Here is a 19545-nt window from a genome sequence, read left to right on the forward strand (position 1 = left end):
AAACGCCAAGAACCCAGAGGTGAATGCTTCCATTTTTGAACGCAATTTGTAAATAAAATTATATACAGTGGTGCCTCAGGTTAAGTACTTAATTCGTTCCAGAGGTCTGTTCTTAACCTGAAGCACCACTTTAGCTAATGGGGCCTCCTGCTGCTGCTCCGCCGCAGGAGCATGGTTTCTGTTCTCATCCTGAAGCAAAATTCTTAACCTGAAGCACTATTTCTGGGTTAGCAGAGTCTGTAACCTGAAGCGTATGTAACCCAAGGTACCACTGTATTAATAAAACTATCTATATATAAAGCAATTGAAACACTTCCCACACTGTTGGGTTGAAATAAGCGACAGACGAATGGCAAGGCGTCATATGGGAGGCATCTCTCGAGCAAGTCTCGGAGAGTCCCTTTTATTGAATATTACAGCATTACATATGTGCTTGTTGCTGATTGGTTAACATGAATACAATGCAAGGGTTGAATATAGGTATTAATCAATAGATTAAAGGGTGGGAAAGGGAACACAGAATTGGACAGGTGTGAAACCTCCTTATTAAACTATTAACTAGTGATTGAGTATCAAGACTTAAACTATTACTAATGATTGATTTTGCATGACATGAAAGAACATAACAATCGCGTTCCGTAGATGTGGTCAACAATGCGTTAAGGGTACTGAACTCAATGTGAATTGATCAGAACATTCCCAGACCCATGCGTAGAGGCAAAAACATCCCAGCAACACACTCCTTCCATTCAAACCATTTTAGATTTTTCAGTTTGTGGATTGTAGGGTTTCAACTCTTAAAGCTTTTCCTCCTTGCAAGTCCATTGATGGTTTCTAAGAACATCAGGACTGAAGCTCTATGTACGCTCCATATACGTAAGTGGTTTTCCCTTTTTGAGTTCGCTGATGTTTGCTAAGGTTTCCACTTCTATTGACGCTCCTCCCATACTCCATACATTTGCTTGTCCCCAAGTGAGTCTGTTGATGTCGTCTAAGTTTCCTGTGTGTGAAATTAGGGTTCCACTCTGAAAGAAACTCTTTCAACTCTCCATACATTTAAATGGTTTCTCCCATGTGAGTCCGTTGATGTCTTCTAACATTTCCAACATTGGTGAAGCCCTTTCCACACTCCTTACATTTAAATGGTTTCTCCCCTGTGTGAGTTTGATGATGGATACTAAGTGCTGTACCAGCAATAAAGCTCTTTCCACATTCCATGCATTTAAATGGTTTCTCCCCTGTGTGAGTCCATTTATGTTTTCTAAGTGTTCCACTGCGATTGAAGCTCTTTCCGCACTCGGTGCATTTAAATGGTTTCTCCCCAGTGTGAGTTTGATAATGGGTTCTCAGCTCTCTCCTCTCAATAAAACTCTTTCCACATTCCATGCATTTTAATGGTTTTTCCCCTGAGTGAGTCCATTGATGTCTTCTTACTGCTCCACTAGAAGTGAAGCCCTTTCCACACTCCTTACATTCAAATGGTTTTTCCCCTGTATGAGTCCGTTGATGGATTCTAAGTGTTCCACGATCAGGGAAGTTCTTACCGCAATCCATGCAATTAAATGGTTTCTCCCCTGTGTGAGTCCATTGATGGATTCTAAGTGTTCCACTGCGATTGAAGCTTTTTCCACATACCATACATTCAAATGGTTTCTCCCCTGTGTGAGTTTGATGGTGGATACTAAGTGCTGTACCATCAATAAAGCTCTTTCCGCATTCCATGCATTTAAATGGTTTCTCTCCTGTGTGAGTCCATTGATGTTTTCTCAGTGTTTCACTGTGACTGAATCTCTTTCCACAATCCATACATTTATATGGTTTTTCCCCTGTGTGAGTTCGATGATGGATTCTAAGTTTTCTACTCTCAGTGAAGCTCTTATCACACAGCATACATTCAAATGGTTTTTCCCCAGTGTGAGTTTTATGATGAATATTCAGTCCTCTATTTGTACTGAAACTCTTTCCACACTCCAAACATTTAAATGGTTTCTCCCCTGTGTGAATCCGTTGATGGATTCTAAGGTATCCACTCTGACTGAAGCTCTTTCCACATTCCATGCATTTGAATGGTTTCTCGCCCGTGTGTGTCTGCTGATGTTTTCTAAATGTTCCACTATCAGTGAAGCTCTTTCCACACTCCATACATTTATATGGTTTTTCCCCTGTGTGGGTTCGTTGATGGTTTCTAAGGTGTCCAATCTGACTGAAGCTCTTTCCACACTCCTTACATTTATATGGTTTCTCCCCCGTGTGAGTGTGTTTATGTATACGAAGGTTTGAACTCCAACCAAAGCTTTTTCCACACTCCATGCATTTAAATGGTTTCTCTCCTGTGTGAGTCCGTTGATGTTTTCCAAGTGTTCCACTGTCAGTGAAACTCTTCCCACACTCCATACTTTCAAATCGTTTCTCCTCTCTCTTCACATTCCATGAATTTATATGGTTTCTTTGTTATTCCAATTGGACATGGCCCTCCAGAATTTTGACTGCCTTCTCCATTGTCTTCTTTCAACAGGGAGGAGCGGGGGGGGGGGGAAGGAAACCTAGGAAGAGAACAAAGGAATATTACACACATCAATTAGCACCTGCTCTTATTTTGACGTCTCGTACATTCTTTCCTGTCCTCCATATGTTCCAATTTTTTAGGAAAGACAGATGAAATAATGTTAAATAATGGTAATGCATCATCAGCCTTTCCTAACCCTTAATTAAGCATTAATGAAGCAGCATTATCTTAGAATACGGTTGAACTGTGGGGTTTACGTTTTATAAAAAGTGGTTTCTCACAGGAACGGGAGCTGCTCTATGTTCCATGAACCTGGCCTATATTAATCAGGATCCTAAATTCATCATGAAGTTCTTCATCCTCTGCACTGTAATCCTCCACCCCTTGGGCCACATTCTGTCCCCTTCGACCTCTAGATTTTTATTAATCACCTGCACACTCCCTTTGGCCTCAGGAGGTGCATAGTGACCATTTTGGGAGACCCATATATAGGTCTAGTGACAAGGCTTGGTGCTTGTGGTCGGTTGAAGGAGTGCTCAGTTGGAGAATGTTCTTGGGGTTGGACTTCCATCTCTCAGCCTTGCATTCTTGAATGGAGAGAGCTGGAGATGCAGAAGGAAAGCAGCTGGAGCCTGACTGCTGGGAAGGCCAGATTGAGACACCCACCCCCATTATAATTTATAATAACTATATGCCACCAGATCTCGCACCTGCCTCCTGACACTGGCTTATCTTAGTGGAGATTCCCTGTCCAGGCCTCTCTCACTGTTCTTCCTCCTTTGCCGTGGGTGGCCTAGGGCTTCTGGATATTCTAGCTCTGCTCCAACTGGGAATTATTTACTAAATTGTTATACCTCTCTTCATTTGAAGATCACAAGATAAAAATCTGTGTGACGCTGAAAAAGGTGAGTATTAATGGTGAATAACACAGATTGTGGGAAAGAAAATAAAGAAGATGAAACCAGTGGTGTGTCCACCTGAATGTAAAATAACAACAACAACAACAATGTGTAAAGAAGAAATCAATCTTCAAATCAGTTTCATATTCCCTGGCAGTATTTCTCTGCCATGATTGTGACTCAGAATCATAGACACACTTTATTCTAGAATATCAACTGGATCTCTTTGTAATAGGAGCCAGACATGCCTGGGATTTCATCCAGATATTCCTTTAGTGTGGGCAGCAGCAGCGGAGGAAGGAAGGAATTAACTTTGGGGGCAAACCATTTCCTTCAGAAGGTCTTCCCCAGCGGCCAGCAGGGTTGATAAACTGCTCAGTGGGGACAACTTGGATTTATAGTGTTAGGGTCTGGATACCAATCATAATCCCTAGGATATTTGTCAAAAACCCAATTTCACCAACTCTCAAGTAACACTGAGCCCTAGAGGAACCTTCTATGCTGAGTTGAGGCATCTCTGGCCCTCCAGATGTGGTTGGACTCAAAGTACCACCTGCCCAAGCAAGGATGGCCCATGGCCAGGGAGGATGGGAGCCTTATCTGGGGGAACACACTTTCCCCTTCTTCCCCCTCCCCTGAAATCGCTGAATATCTGTATTTCGTTTCCTCCTTCCTCCGTGATCTCCAACATCTTCCTGATACAGTCCAACCAACTGCACACATTCCCAAAACATCCTGCACCATTGACTTCCCAAGGCGGCTGCATTGTGTCTGGGACACTGGCAATGGGACAGCACCTTCCACTGGATGAGAGGATAGAGGGTTAAATCAGGGCTGGCCAAATGGGACTCTGCTCCGTCCCCTCCTTGCCCCTCCCTGCATCTGCTGCCTGAGGGGGCTGCCTCAGTTTCCCTTATGGTGGAGCAGGCCCTGAGAACAGCCTTCTCTCTGCCCCCAAAATACAGGAAACACGACAAAGAAGGCCTTGGAGTGTCACTGTGGAACATAACAACAACAACAACAACAACAACAACAACTGGTTGTAAGTCACTTTGGGCTGCCCTGGGCAAGAGAAAGCAACTAATAGATTAAATAAATAAATAACAATAACAATAACTGAAACTGCAGTACAGTGATACCTCGGGTTAAGTACTCAATTCCTTCCGGTGGTTAAGAAAGTGTTCTTAATATAATGGGGCCTCCTGCTGCTGCTGCGCTGCTGGACCACAATTTCTGTTCTCATCCTGGGTTAGTGGAGTCTGTAACCTGAAGCGTATGTAACCTGAGGTACCACTGTACTACTAATAATAAGGCAGGCTCTTGAGGGGGGAACACGGGAATCCACCCATTTCCATAACAATCTTCCCCATCCCTTAAATCCCACAGATTTGAGAGATCTGATATAGTGGGAATAATGGAAACCAGGTGAGAAGGAGTTGGGCCCAGGTGTGGCGGGGGGGGGGGGAGCCCTTTAGATGCTTCTCCACAGAAACACAGGCATGTGGGGGAGACTGGAGTTGCCCAGAGAGAAGCCTCAAAGGGGGGGGGGAATGATAAAGGGGGCTTCCTCTTTCCCCCCATGGTTGGACTCGCTAGAACAGCCCCCAGCGCCCCCTGCAGCTCCTGATCTGGGACCTGAGGCAGGGCAAGGACTGAGCTTCAGGGGAGGAGAGGGTGGCTGGATCGGGGCTCCTGCTCAGGGATCTCTCCCTGGTCTAGTCCTGGCAGATTCCTGGGCAGGAGGGAGAAGTCAAGGCAGGCGGCCCCCCAGGCCCTCTCTCTTTCTCCAAGATGGCTTCGATCTTCCTCCCTCTGCCCCCCCCCCAGGGTCCCCTTTGCCCAGAGGCCCCCCTGGCCGGCTCAGCCTTCCTGCCAAATCTCTCCCCATCCCAGGAGGGAGACGGGGGGGGGGGGTCCTCCATCCAGGCCTCTCTCGCCCCCATTAACCCTTCTCCCCCCAAAGGGGACCCACCAAGCCTTGCCTGCCGGAACTGGGGCCTGGGTTCAAGTCCCAGCCCTGGGGGGGCTCCCATTTCCTTCCCGGGGGGGGGGGCGGCTGAGCATCTCCTCTCCCCCCTCCCTTGCTCGCTCTGCTATTCCCCTTTCCTTCCCCGCAAGGCAAAGGGCTGGGGGTCTCCAAGGAGGCGCCCCCTCGGGGGGAGGGGCTCCTTTCTCCTAAACCAGCCCCTCCCCCGCTCGCCGGATCCCCAGAAGGGAGGGGGAGGGGGAAGGACCCCCCACTTTCCTTTCACCCCCCGCCCCAAATCCTGCCCCCCCTTCCCAGCTGCCCTGTTTGCAGATTCAGGGGGAGGAAAAGCCCCTCCTTCTCCCCCCCCCCCAAGATATAGATATATTTCGCACCTCTTTTCCCTGCTCCTCCTCCGCAGAGCTGCTCCTCTTCCGGGAAGGTGGATCAGGCCCCTCCCCTCCCCCTCCCTCCCTCCCTGCCTCTCTAGGAAGCGGAGCTCACTGACCCGGGGGGGGCAGGAATGAGAGGCCCCTCCCTCCCAGAAGACACAAATTCTCCTCCTCCCAAACCAGCTCCGTTTTCCTGTTTCTCTCCTGAGAAAGTCCCGGGTTCGATTCCCGGAGGCGGCAGGGAAGGAGACCCCCCCACCTGGGAAAAAGCCCTCCGGGGCAGGAAGGGGACATGCCCCCCCTTCATCTCTATTAATCCCTTACCGGGAGAGGGGGGTCCGGTCAGTCTCACCCCATTTCCCGACGGGGGGGGGAGGCAGGGCCGGGGCGCAGGGGGTCCCCGTTACAACAGCCCCGCAAAGTAGAGCGGAGTTGCTACGCCCTTTGGGGACTTGGAGGAGTAACTTACGACTCCCCCTAAATGGGCTTATCCCTTGCCATTATATGTATATATATATCTGCTGATTTTGTGTGAGCTGCTCGCAGGACAGCTTTGGTTCAAAGGCAAGACTGAAATGCAAAGGTTTTCCCCATTCGTAGCAAAGAGCTCTTCCGCCGCCCCTCCTCTCCAGATCCAGGGCTCCCCCCTTCCTCCCCCCTTGGAAGACAGAGCCAGAGCATCGCCCCCTCTCCTGGGAGTCTCTTCCCCTGCCAAGCAGCTCTTGCTGGCAAAGGTTTAGTCAGAATCGCCTTTCTTGCAGCTTGAGGCCATGGGTTCGAGTCCTACCCTACAGCCTAGAACAGAGTTCTCTTTCTTTGTTGCTGCATCACCCTGTGGACTCAGGTTAAGCTAGTGGTCCACCGAGACCCCTGGGTGCTCCTCACGTGTACTGCTAGTCAGCCAGGTGTCCCCCATCCTCTATTTGTGCAGGTGGGTCTCCCTGCCTAAGTGCAGAGCCTGACCTTTGTCCCTGTTGAAGTTCATTCCGTTACTCATTCTGTTCTGCAAGGACGTGCCCCAGCGGAGCTGCTATTCCTGTTACAGGAAATCTCAGGGGAGCATCAAGAGCGCACGTTGCACCCAAATTCTCGGTCCTGGTCCTCCCGAGTGGTGGCTCTATGGCTGGGCAGGATCTGTCCCGCCTCAGACTGCAGGGGGGGCAGCTGGCAGGATGGACTGCTCCCCAGTGCACTCCTTCTCCCAAGGGAGGAGGGTCCTGGCTGGACATCTGCTTGGTCCTGGCTGGACATCTGGCTGGACATCTGCTCTGCTTCCCCAAGTGGTGGAATCCATGTGTCCCAGAAAAGAGGGTCTTCCTTGCAGGCTGAAGTGGGGCAGTCCAGATACAGGCTAAACCCCTGGGAGATGTGGAGGAGGCAGAGACTATGTGCCTCTCCCATTTAACACACACTTAGGCCACCTCCCCACTGCATGGAGGTCTCTCTGGCAATGCCCACTCTCTGCTCTGCCATCTTCCCCCTTCATGCAAGATTTGCAGCTAGGAGGCCAGTCCTTCCTGTCTGGCCGGATTGGAAAGTGAGTGAAGGGAAGCCCTTGTTGGAAAACGCTCTGGGCTACCTGCAGCCCCCCTTCTGGATCTCCCTCCGAGCGTCCTCCGGTGAGCATAGCTCTGGAAAAGGCATCCCCTTCTTCTCCAGCGACATAAACCATCTTGATTTATGCACACTAGCCTTTTGGCTTAACACAGCAAAAGAAAGAAGCACCCTAGTTCTAAACTACTATTTATTTACATAACATTTACATACATATGCATAATGGCATCCATTCTCATCAGCTCCAACAACAAAACAGAACGACGTAAAAGTGAAAGTAGTTTCACAGTCTCACACCGGAAGAGAGATAAGACACTCTTCCTTTCTCACGCTCCACTCAGACAGGCGTGTGAAATATACCAAACATGACATCAGCATTGGGGAGCATGAAATCCTTTATATTTGAATATTATTAATAAAAAACAAATAAAAACTATTATTATTATACAATACTTGTGAGACATGACCTTCATTTCTTTAAAGACCTGTCTATACAACTTTATATACAAATACCTGAACTTCACATGCACTCCATGCATTTAAGACTGATTTCCCATTATCTGAGTTCATTGATGGGAAGGAAAGTGAACTCTGAGAGAAATACGTCAAACACTCCATACATCTAAATGTTTTCTTCTCCCCTTTGAGAATCTGTAGAGGTTTCTTAAGCACCCCATTCTAACTGATGCACCGCTCTGGGACTTCCAGGTTGTCGCATCGGAGTTCAGTCGCCTGCCATGCACCCTCCGCAGCAGATCGGGTCCTGTGGTCAACTGGTCCCCAACCATTAGCCCCTCCCTCACCTGTCTTTGCTCTCCGGCCAGACCAGGTTTCTGGAGCAAGGCTGGCAGACCCTTTTACCTTTTCAGAAACAGGACGAAACAGAACTGGTAAGGCTGCCACCACTCCCTTGTCCCAGGGTTACCTTAAGCCACAGCTCAAGGGAGACGGCCGTGCTTCTTTGTTACCGGTTAACCCCAAACTACAAGTTGCTTCCACAAGCTTGCAGGCAGAAATTCTTTAGTAAGGCGCAACCAAGAAGCTAGACGTTGGATTTAGCTATTCCCCCGGATAGGCACACACAATACAAGAGAAAGTTTCTTGCTTAAAATTTATTTTAAAACATAAAGAACATGCTAAAAAGCAGGCACATCTTTTGGTAGATTACAAGTAAAGAGGAAATAAAAACGTTGCAAAATATAGCTAGCTAATACTCACTTCTACACTCTAAGGCAAAGATAGGATAGTTCAGAGTCCTTCAGAAATCCGCATTCAGAGATCTTAGAAAATCTTCATCACAAAAGAACGGCTGCTTAGGTGGAACATCAGCAGCCGGGCGATTTTGCGGACTGCAGAGCGCACCTTCCCAGCCATTCTCAAGATCTTTTATCCCTAATTTGCACGTGGAATCAGATCCCCCAGGCCCAATCACCACTCTTGGTTACATTTGAATTCTCCAATGACCAGCTTTTGGGTAATAATTTTAACTTCTGACAGCTGGGCCAATTAAGACTCCAGAGCCTAGATCAAAGATGTTTCCTCCCTTTCTTGGAGCTTATGCAGATGCACCTCCTTTGGGCAATTAATAGGGAGATAACATCACCGGGCCCCTTCATGGATCACTGCCTTGCTGTGGCGAAGGGGCTTGAATAACTCAGAGAAGCTATGAACTATGCCGAGCAGGGCACCCAAGATGGACAGGTCATAGTGGAGAGTTTTGACCAAACGTGATCCACCTGGAGGAAGAACCGGCAAGCCACTCCAGTATCCCTGCCAAGAACACTCCATGGACAAAGACAACAGGCATATAAAAGTTATGACGCTGGAAGATGAGCCCCTCAGGTCGGAAGGCGTCCAACATGCTACTGGGGAAGAGCGGAGGACAAGTACAAGTAGATTCAGAGCTGATGAAGCGGCTGGGCCAAAGCCGAAAGGACTCTCAGTTGCGGATATGCCTGGAAGCGAAAGGAAAGTCCAATGCTGTGAAGAAAAATATTGCATAGGAACCTGGAATGTAAGAACCATGAACCTGGGTAAGTTGGATGTGGTCAAAAATGAGATGGCAAGAATAAATATTGGCATCCTGGGCATCAGTGAACTAAAATGGACGGGAATGGGCGAATTCAGTTCGGATGACTATCGTATCTACTACTGTGGGCAAGAAACCCGTAAAAGAAATGGAGTAGCCCTCATAGTCAACAAAAGAGTGGCGAAAGCTGTACTGGGATGCAATCTCAAAAATGAGAGAATGATCTCGATACGAGTCCAAGGCAGACCTTTTAACATCACAGTACTCCAAGTTTATGCACCAACGACTGGTGCTGAAGAAACTGAAATTGACCAATTCTATGAAGAGTTACAAGACCTTATAGAAGTGACACCAAAGAAGGATGTTCTTCTCATTATAGGGGATTGGAATGCTAAAGTAGGGAATCAAGAGATAAAAGGAAAAACTGGCAAGTTTGGCCTTGGAGATCAAAACGAAGCAGGGCAAAGGCTAATAGAGTTCTGTCAAGAGAACAAGCTGGTCATCACAAACACGCTTTTCCAACAACACAAGATGCGACTCTACACATGGACATCACCAGATGGGCAGCATCAAAATCAGATTGTTTATATTCTCTGCAGCCAAAGATGGAGAAGCTCTATACAGTCAGCAAAAACAAGACCTGGAGCTGACTGTGGCTCAGATCATCAGCTTCTTATAGCAAAATTCAAGCTTAAACTGAAGAAAGTAGGAAAAACCACTGGGCCGGTAAGATACAATCTAAACCAAATCCCTTATGAATACACAGTGGAAGTGAGGAACAGGTTCAAGGATTTAGATTTGCTGGACAGAATGCCTGAAGAACTATGGATGGAGGCTCGTAACATTATACAGGAGGCAGCAACGAAAACCATCCCAATGAAAAGGAAATGCAAGAAAGCAAAGTGGCTGTCCAATGAGGCCTTACAAATAGCGGGGGAGAGAAGGCAAGCAAAATGCGAGGGAGATGGTGAAAGATACAGGAAATTGAATGCTGATTTCCAAAAAATAGCAAGGAGAGATAAGATGGCCTTCTTAAACGAGCAATGCAAAGAAATATAGGAAAACAACAGAATGGGGAAAACCAGAGATGTGTTCAAGAAAATCGGAGATAGGAAAGGAACATTTTGTACAAAGATTGTGGAGTTTGGAACTGACAGGGTTAAAACTCCGTGGTGTCCTGTATCTGGGAGGAGCTTGACGCAGAGAAATGTGTCACAGTCTGTGAGCAGAGTTGCTTTCGCTTCTGCCTGAGAGACACAGCTCAGGTCCGAGGCTGCAGGCTGTGTGAATGTGTGCTTTTGGAAGCACAGAGAAATGGCTGAAGTTTCCAATGGAAAGAGACTGATTTATGGCTTGTAAATAAACGCTACTAGAGATAAGAACCAAACTGTCTCTGAACTTGATTTATCCCTTTTCTCACACAGGATCACTGCTACTCTGCTATCCTGCTAGGTCAGCTTCGGAAGAAGAAGAAGAGTTTGGATTTGATATCCCGCTTTATCACTCCCCTTCAGGAGTCTCAAAGCGGCTAACATTCTCCTTTCCCTTCCTCCCCCACAACAAACATTCTGTGAGGTGAGTGGGGCTGAGAGACTTCAGAGAAGTGTGACTGGCCCAAGGACACCCAGCTGCTGCATGTGGAGGAGCGGAGACGCGAACCCGGTTCCCCAGATTACGAATCTACCGCTCTTAACCACTACATCACACTGGCTCTCGACACAGAAGGCTGCGCAGGGAAGCCTGGCTGGATGCAGGTTTTATATTCACCCGAAGAAAGATTACCATAATAAAGGACAAAAGTGGTAAGGACCTAACAGAAGCAGAAGACATCAAGATGAGGTGGCAAGAATACACAGAGTAATTATACCAGAAAGATATGGATGGCTCGTACACCCCAGGTAGTGTGGTTTCTGACCTTGAACCAGACATCCTGGAGAGTGAAGTCAAATGAGCCTTAGAAAGCACTGCTAATAACAAGGCCAGTGGAAGTGATGGTATTCCAGCTGAACTATTTAAAATTTTAAAAGATGATGCTGTTAAGGTGCTACACTCAATATGCCAGCAAGTTTGGAAAACTCAGCAGTGGCCAGAGGATTGGAGAAGATCAGTCTACATCCCAATGCCAAAGAAGGACAGTGCCAAATAATGCTCCAACTACCGCACAATTGCACTCATTTCAGAAAGACATCTACTTCTGCTTTATTGACTATGCCAAAGCCTTTGACTGTGTCGACCACAGCAAACTATGGCAAGTTCTTAAAGAAATGCTAGTGCCTGATCACCTCATCTGTCTCCTGAGAAATCTCTATGTGGGACAAGAAGCTACAGTTAGAACTGGATATGGAACAACATTGGTTCAAAATTGGGAAAGGAGTACGACAAGGCTGTATATTGTCTCCCTGCTTATTTAACTTATATGCAGAATTCATCATGCGAAAGACTGGGCTGGATGAATCCCTAACCGGAATTAAGATTGCCGGAAGAAATATCAACAACCTCAGATATGCAGATGACACAACCTTGATGGCAGAAAGTGAGGAGGGATTAAAGAACCTTTTATTGAGGGTGAAAGAGGAGAGCGCAAAATATGGTGTGAAGCTCAACATAAAAAAAAAGATGATCATGGCCACCTGTCCCATCACCTCCTGGCAAATAGAAGGGGAAGAAATGGAGGCAGTAAGAGATTTTACTTTCTTGGGCTCCATGATCACTGCAGATGGTGAGAGCAGTTGCGAAATTAAAAGACGCCTGCTTCTTGGGAGAAGGGCAATGACAGACCTAGACAGCATCTTAAAAAGAAGAGACATCACCTTTCCAACAAACGTCCGTATAGTTAAAGCCATGGTTTTCCCAGTAGTGATGTATGGAAGTGAGAGCTGGACCATAAAGAAGGCTGATCGCTGAAGAATGGATGCTTTTGAATTATGGTGCTGGAGGAGACTCTTGAGAATCCCATGGACTGCAAGAAGATCAAACCTCTCCATTCTGAAGGAAATCAGCCCTGAGTGCTCACTGGAAGGACAGATCGTGAAGCTGAGGCTCCAAGACTTTGGCCACCTCATGAGAAGAGAAGACTCCCTGGAAAAGACCCTGATGTTGGGAAAGATGGAGGGCACAAGGAGAAGAGGACGACAGAGGACGAGATGGTTGGATGGTGTTCTTGAAGCTACCAGCAGGAATTTGACCAAACTGCGGGAGGCAGTGGAAGACAGAAGTGTCTGGTGTGCTCTGGTCCATGGGGTCACGAAGAGTCGGACACGACTAAACAACAACAACAACAACATCACCGGCTGGATATACATAACTTCCCTCACAGGTGTCAACCCTTCACATTACCCAGATAATTCCTCTCCCATAGTAAACCTTTCACGCCCTTGGAGCCAACGGGTCTATGGGTTAAAGCAACAGGACCTAGTTCCCATAATTCTTGCTGGTTTCCCACAAGGCCTCACTCTCCGCTTGACCAAAGTACTAACAATAAAAGCAGAGGCATTCTAGTTATAAAGATGAATGTATTGCCAAAAATGTTGTTTTTGTTTCAAACTTTGCAGATTGTGGACAAGATGGATTGTTTCAAGAGGTGGCAGAGAGATATTTCTAAATTTGTCTGGCAGGGCAAAAAGCCCAGAATAAAATTTAAAATATTGACTGATGCTAAAGAAAGAGGGGGGTTTGCCCTGCCAGACATGAAGTTGTACTATGAATCAGCAGCATTCTGCTGGTTGAAAGACTGGCTACTTCTTGAGAACACTGACATTTTGGATTTGGAAGAGTTTAACAATGCTTTTGGGTGGCATGCATATCTGTGGTACGACAAGGTTAAAGCTCATAGAGCATTCAAAAACCATATTGTCAGGAAAGCCGCGTTTAATGTCTGGACAAGATATAAAGACTTACTGGAAAGCAAGACCCCAAGGTGGTTATCACCTATGGAAGCTAAGGCTCTGAAAAGACTCAATATGGAGGCCAAGTGGCCGAAATATTGGGAGATATTAGAACAAAATGGAGACACATTGAGATTGCAGAGTTTTGAGAAACTAAAAGATAAAGTGCGAGATTGGTTACATTATTATCAAATTAGAGAGGCCTTTAATTTGGATTAAAAAAATAGGCTTCCAGGTGGAAAAATCGAAATTAGAAACAGAATTGTTAGAACCTAAAACTAAGATACTTTCAAGAATGTATAACTTGCTGTTAAAATGGAACACTCAGGATGAAACGGTCAAATCAGCTATAATTAAGTGGGCGCAAGATATTGGTCATAACATCATGTTTGCTGACTGGGAACAGTTATGGACCACTGGTGTGAAATTTACGGCATGTAATGCCTTAAAATAAAATATTATGAAAATGATGTACAGGTGGTACATGACCCCAGTCAAGCTTGCAAAAGTATATCATTTGCCTGATAACAAATGCTGGAAATGTAAAGAAACTGAGGGAACATTCTTTCACCTTTGGTGGACGTGCCCAAAGGTCAAGGCTTTCTGGGAAATGATCTATAATGAACTGAGAAAGGTATTTAAATATACCTTTCCTAAGAAACCAGAGGCCTTTCTTCTGGGCATTGTCGGCCAATTGGTGCTAAAGAAGGACAGAACATTTTTTTATGTATGCAACAACAGCAGCAAGAATACTCATCGCAAAGTATTGGAAGACACAAGATTTGCCCACCCTGGAAGAATGGCAGATGCAAGTGATAGACTACATGGAATTGGCAGAAATGACTGGCAGAATCCGAGACCTGGGAGAAGAGTCGGTGGAAGAGGACTGGAAGAAGTTCAAAGAATATCTGCAAAAAATGTTTGAATGCTAAAATGATGTTGGATATAAAGATAACATGGCATCAGTGACATAGTTAAAAGGATTATGCAAAAATGTTTTAAAAGAAAAGGTTGAAAAGACCAGAGTAAAATTATGTCAAAATTAAACAAAATGATACAAGGGATTAAGTTATAAAGAACATGTAAAAATGGATTTAAAAGGAAAGGGAAAACCGGAGACATAATAGGTTGAAATGTATAATATTGAATAAGATTTGAAAGAGGGTAAAGAATTGCTGAATTTGATTGTGTAAAGGGGAACACAGAAAAGGGAGATGCGAGGAAGTCAGGAAAGAGGGTTATAAAGATAATAAGTAAAAAACTAGATTTTCTTTGTTTTTTCTTACCTTTTCTATGTTTTTTATTGTACTTTTCTGTTTTGTTTGATTGTGCTGTTTTTTATTGTCTTTCTCTTTTTCGTTTGATTGTGATGCTTGCTTTATTATACAAAATCTTAATAAATATCTTTTTTAAAAAAGCAGAAGCATTCTAGAGGAAATATATTTTAAAAAAGAGCTGGTACATGGATGCATCAGTAGAAGAGCTGGAGGAGGGAGATAGCTGATAAGGGGAAAGGGGACTTAAAACTGTTTAAAGGATTCAGTGAAGGATTTAAAATTGTTTTCATTGAATGTTAATGGTTTGAACAACAAAACCAAATGAAATAAAATTACACATATTTTCACAAGGAAACAACAACAAAAATGATTATTGGTAAATAAAGGACTAGGACAGGAATTCATATAAAACAAAGAAAAGAGGGGTGGTACTATATATATATATGAATTATAAACTGGACTTTAAACAGATCTTTAGAGGCGAAGAATTATTGCAGTGAAAGTGATGGTGCAAGGAGAAAAAAATATTATTGGTAGGAGCTGACGCACCTAATGAGGAAAAAGAAAGATTTTTTCCAACTATTGGATGAAAGTATGTCTGAGGTTTATGATTGAAATATAATTATTATGGACGATTTTAATGGAGTAGTATCACTGGACTAAGACAGAACACTGCAGAAAGGTATCTCAAAAGAAGGCAAAATACCAAATACGTTTTTTGTAATTAATTATGTAATTAGGGAGAATTTATAGAGAGTTTGGGAAATGTATAAGGATTTGTTGGAAAAGAAAACATCTTTGTGGCTTTCAGCCAACCAGATGAATTATAACTAGGGAGGAAATTATTTAGGGTGATGCTCCTGAAGAAACCATGAAGCATTTCTTTTAGGGATAACAGGGTCAAATGTTCCAAGAAGACAGATGAACGACAGCAGCAAGAGTACTTTATGCACAAAAATGGCCAAATCAAGAGACAGCTACACTTGATCAAGAGAGCGGCAGTTAAAAGTGATGGAATATGTCAAATTGGCAAATTTAACTATGAAAATAAGAAATCAAGGCAGACTTTAAGGAGGAGTGGAAACCTTTTGTTGAATATTTAAAGAATTTTTGTAAACATGTACAAACACAGGTAGGAGCTGAATAAAAAACAACAGTTGAATACTTGCTGGAGAAGAGTGTGGAAAAGGTAAGGTGTAAATATCTGAAATATGCAGCAATTTAAAAATTCTATGGGGAAACCATGGAGGCAATGAGGAAGCAAATCTGTGGCCAGAAGGCCTGATCCTTTATTTGTTGCAACAAAGGTCTCAATCTCTAATTTGAGTGCCAAATTAAAGTGTTTCTAAGCCCAATTTTCCGTTCTACTCACGGGTACTTGTTTAGAGTCCAATTGTCCACAGGAAAAAGCGCTCTCCGGCAACGGCTGTGCGGCTTCACTCCGTAAAAATAGCGGTCAATTCAAAACACTGTGCCGCTCTCCCCACGTCGCTTTGGATCCCCGAAAAGGGGTCTCCTTGCGTGTAGGGGGGGCACTTCTGGAGTCAGCCGAATCCCACATTCCCAGGCTTCCTCCGCCTGGGATTTTTAAGGGGTCTCCGCCTTCGCTGCAGCGGCAAGACCCGATTTTTATTAACAGTTGTTAGTTTTTTTAAAATGTCTGTTGGGGCACTTTGATACACTAAGACATGGGACGCATTGATATGTATAAAAGTGCCCCACTTAGTGTACAATAATCTCTAAACAAGTGTCATATCTCAGGAAAAAACCAGAATCTTGTATGTTTGTCTTCCCTATTGCAAGTGTTGAATTCAAGGATGTTGTTTTGCGGTTGCCAAAACCAAATTTCCCAAAGGGCACATCTTGAACATCATCTCTTGATACTTTTTCTATTGACTTATGTGGATATAATGTGTAACAGAAGCTAAATGTTAAGTAATTATCTTATTTTTATAAGCATTTTGTTTAAATTACTATTTTTTGACCACCTAATGTGAGTTCCTATACTTTTTAAAGCTTTTCCAAACTTCCGGACCATGGGCTTTAGGTTGCCTATGCCTGGGATAGAGGGTTAAATCAGGGCTGGCCAAATGAGACTAAGCTCCGTCACCTCCTTGCGCCTCCCTGCATCTGCTGCCTGAGGGGGCTGCCTCAGTTTCCCTCACGGTGGAGCAGTCCCCGAGAACAGCCTTCTCGCTGCCTTCCAAAATACAGTCATACCTCGGGTTACATACGCTTCGAGTTGTGTTTTTGGGTTGCGCACCGCAAGAAGGACACTGACAAACTGGAACGTGTCCAGAGGAGGGTAACCAAAATGGTCAAAGGCCTGGAAACGATGCCTTATGAGGAACGGCTAAGGGAGCTGGGCATGTTTAGCCTGGAGAAGAGGAGGTTAAGGGGTGATATGATAGCCATGTTCAAATATATAAAAGGATGTCACATAGAGGAGGGAGAAAGGTTGTTTTCTGCTGCTCCAGAGAAGCGGACACGGAGCAATGGTTCCAAACTACAAGAAAGAAGATTCCACCTAAACATTAGGAAGAACTTCCTGACAGTAAGAGCTGCTCGACAGTGGAAATTGCTTCCAAGGAGTGTGGTGGAGTCTCCTTCTTTGGAGGTCTTTAAGCAGAGGCTTGACAACCATATGTCAGGAGTGCTCTGATGGTGTTTCCTGCTTGGCAGGGGGTTGGACTCGATGGCCCTTGTGGTCTCTTCCAACTCTATGATTCTATGATTCTATGACTTGCCCTGCGGGGTCCTGGGGCGAGTTCTGCACGCCATAGTGGGGAGTGGAGAGGGGGCTGGGGGTGTCAGGCTGTGCCCCCAGGAGGAGTCTTTTCAGGGATTGGGGAGGGGGGGTCTTCTCCAGCCGGGGATGGAACCAGAGACCTTTTCAGGAAAGAAAGGGAATTATAGGGCTTGTTTGGAGGGAAGGGAAATGACGTTTTCTGGGAGGGGGAAGAACACCTTTTTGCCCCACATTCCTCCCCCCCCCCCCCGAGTCCCAGAGAAGAAAGAAGTTGTTTAAAGGAGAGGCAGGTTAGAGGAGAAGGGTCTCTCCCCTCATTTTCGGAGGCCTGGAGAGGAGGAGGAAGAGGGGCCACTTGAGTGGAAGGTTTGGGGAGGGAGAGGAAGGCAGAGGAGGGCTCCCCTCCCCGTGGATCAGAAGAGCGGGAGAAGGGCTGGGGGGGGGAACTCCCCCCAATGTTTGCATTGCAAGATCCTTTTTACAGGGCAGAGATGGAGCCAGCCTTGAGGGTGGGGGGGCCAGAGACGAGTGCCCCCCCTAAAGCAGCCCCACTGGGACCCTGAGCAGTCACCTGGCGACAACTATCTTCTCCCCACCAAAAAGGAAAGGCGTGGTCTTAGATGCCGCCTCTCCAACACTGTTTTATGGATTGGGACACATCCAGCAGCAGGCTGGACTCTGTGACTTCTGTGTTATGGGGAAAATTGGGGTTCAGTTTTGACAGCTCCCCAACTCCATCCAGGTGAAAAGAACATTTCTTGGGGTGCGCTACCTTAAAGCGCTTTCCAACTTTGCTGGAGTCTAGTCCTGTGGATGCTGGATTGATCAGAAAACGCGAGACGGCAGGCAAGCAATGAGGAAGCAAATCAGTGGCCAGAAGGCCTGATCGTTTATTTGTTGCAACAAAGGTCTCAATCTCTAAGGAGGCAAAAAAAGAAAATGTCCAGAACAAAGATTCCTGAGTTTTTAATAGTTCCCACGTTTCTCAGTGGGTCATCAAAACATCACAGGTATGTCCTGGAAGAGGAGTGGTGTTGGGCAGAAATCTGTGATCCAGACATGCCCATGTCAATCACACCTTGTTTCAACATCCATCTAACACAAGGAAAAGAAAATATCATTACTGAGGTCCACTTCCGAGGGTCTTCTGGCAGTTCCCTCACATTTACAGGGTACCAGGCAGAGGGCCTTCTCGGTAGTGGCCCCCTCTCTGTGGAACACCCCCCCATATCAGATGTCAAAGAGAGAAAGAACTACATAACTTTTGGAAGACATCTGAAGCAGGGTGGAGATCTCTCAGAAGTGAAGGCTTTGCGCTGTGATATGGAAAGGGGGGGTGCCTTCCTTCACCCTTCCGCCGGTCACCAGACGGTCCGAGGCGATGACCTCAAGGGCACCCAGCCCTACATCGACCCCTCAGCCCCCACACCATTGCATAAGCACCACACTATACCCCTAGCCCCATAAATAAAGTGACTTTCCCTTTCCTTATACGGGCGAAATAAGCCCCTCTTTTCCTTAAGCCTCCCTCTCACTCCATCTTTACTGTGGGTTGACCGTATCAAGCTGTATCCTCCATTCGCTACAATGGCTGCGTTCTACCCAATCAGAACCATGCATTCGCTTTGCAGAGCTAGCTCAGTGAGCTCCTGCACGCCTCATTTAACCTCTTGACAAGCTGCTGACGGCTCCCCACTGGGGGAACAATGGAACCGAAACTTGTGAACCCATAAAAGTGTCAAATCTCGCACCAATGTATCTATTTTATTTCCGACTTCAATTATCAATATAAGAATGGACTGAAACGGACTAAAAACTTCTAAAATTCGTATAAAATCAACCGCAGCTCCGATCTTCTTGGTTTTGGTGTCGATCGACTCAGTTTCTTCAGGACTCCATGACACCTCCTCTGTCTCCATAATCCCTCGAGCGAGGAGTCACATACTCAGGAAGACCCTAATCCGGTCAAATCACTGCCCAACTTTTCCTCCGGGCAATACCAGGTGCCAGACTTCACATACTTGGACTATTGTCCTCTCATCACCAATACTCAGGAAGCGATTATCCGCGCATATCTCCAGCTCTGCAAATTCCCCCTCCCTCCTCGGTATGTTAATCTCTGTAACCCAACCTCTCTTTAATGTATTCATGATGTAACTGGGATGTATTTTGCACTGTATTCTGGGACATGGAGGGAAGTTTCAAAAACTCATGTCACCCCTTTCTCGCTGTTCAATCTCACCTTGAACCTGTTGCGCAATAAACTTGGATCTTCTGCAGCTTGCTCCT

The 19545-nt window shown here is 45.7% G+C and overlaps 4 protein-coding genes and 1 long non-coding RNA gene across 9 annotated transcripts in view; 1 reads left to right on the top strand and 4 right to left on the bottom strand.

The window, feature by feature from the left end:
• The window catches only part of LOC310837513 (uncharacterized protein), a 105706-nt gene that overhangs the window by 19894 nt on the left and 66267 nt on the right, over positions 1–19545 (bottom strand). Inside the window, exons 1-2 of one of the 3 annotated variants that reach the window (XM_083724210.1) lie at positions 18029–18548; positions 2544–3108 (exon numbers count right to left, since the gene is read on the bottom strand). The gene's annotated coding sequence lies outside the window, so the exon portion shown is untranslated. Of the gene's footprint in view, positions 1–2543; positions 3834–18028; positions 18549–19545 lie in introns of those variants that run through there. The other 2 variants (XM_083724211.1, XM_083724212.1) reach the window with 2 other exon arrangements.
• Positions 1–19545, bottom strand: part of LOC310837704 (uncharacterized protein) — a 57896-nt gene that overhangs the window by 1304 nt on the left and 37047 nt on the right. The window lies entirely within an intron of this gene.
• Positions 360–19545, bottom strand: part of LOC310837746 (uncharacterized protein) — a 42361-nt gene continuing 23175 nt past the window's right edge. The window contains exons 3-4 of one of the 2 annotated variants that reach the window (XM_083724803.1): positions 4545–4671; positions 360–2543 (exon numbers count right to left, since the gene is read on the bottom strand). In XM_083724803.1, coding sequence (XP_083580929.1) covers positions 1057–2394 — 1338 coding nt within the window. In that variant the 5' untranslated portion in view covers positions 2395–2543; positions 4545–4671 and the 3' untranslated portion in view covers positions 360–1056. The remainder of the gene's footprint in view (positions 2544–4544; positions 4672–19545) is intronic. The other variant, XM_083724804.1, reaches the window with a different exon arrangement.
• LOC310838162 overlaps positions 14650–19545 on the top strand; it is a 110177-nt gene continuing 105281 nt past the window's right edge. Inside the window, exon 1 of the long non-coding RNA XR_014560747.1 lies at positions 14650–15756. This is a non-coding gene — a long non-coding RNA (uncharacterized lncRNA). The remainder of the gene's footprint in view (positions 15757–19545) is intronic.
• LOC310839556 (uncharacterized protein) overlaps positions 17571–19545 on the bottom strand; it is a gene marked incomplete at its 3' end in the record, with an annotated part of 31501 nt that continues 29526 nt past the window's right edge. Inside the window, exon 3 of the mRNA XM_083728192.1 lies at positions 17571–17584. Coding sequence (XP_083584318.1) covers positions 17571–17584 — 14 coding nt within the window. The remainder of the gene's footprint in view (positions 17585–19545) is intronic.

Source organism: Podarcis gaigeae (assembly GCF_964106915.1).
Source record: "Podarcis gaigeae genome assembly, chromosome: 2".
Taxonomy (NCBI): Eukaryota; Metazoa; Chordata; class Lepidosauria; order Squamata; family Lacertidae; genus Podarcis; species Podarcis gaigeae.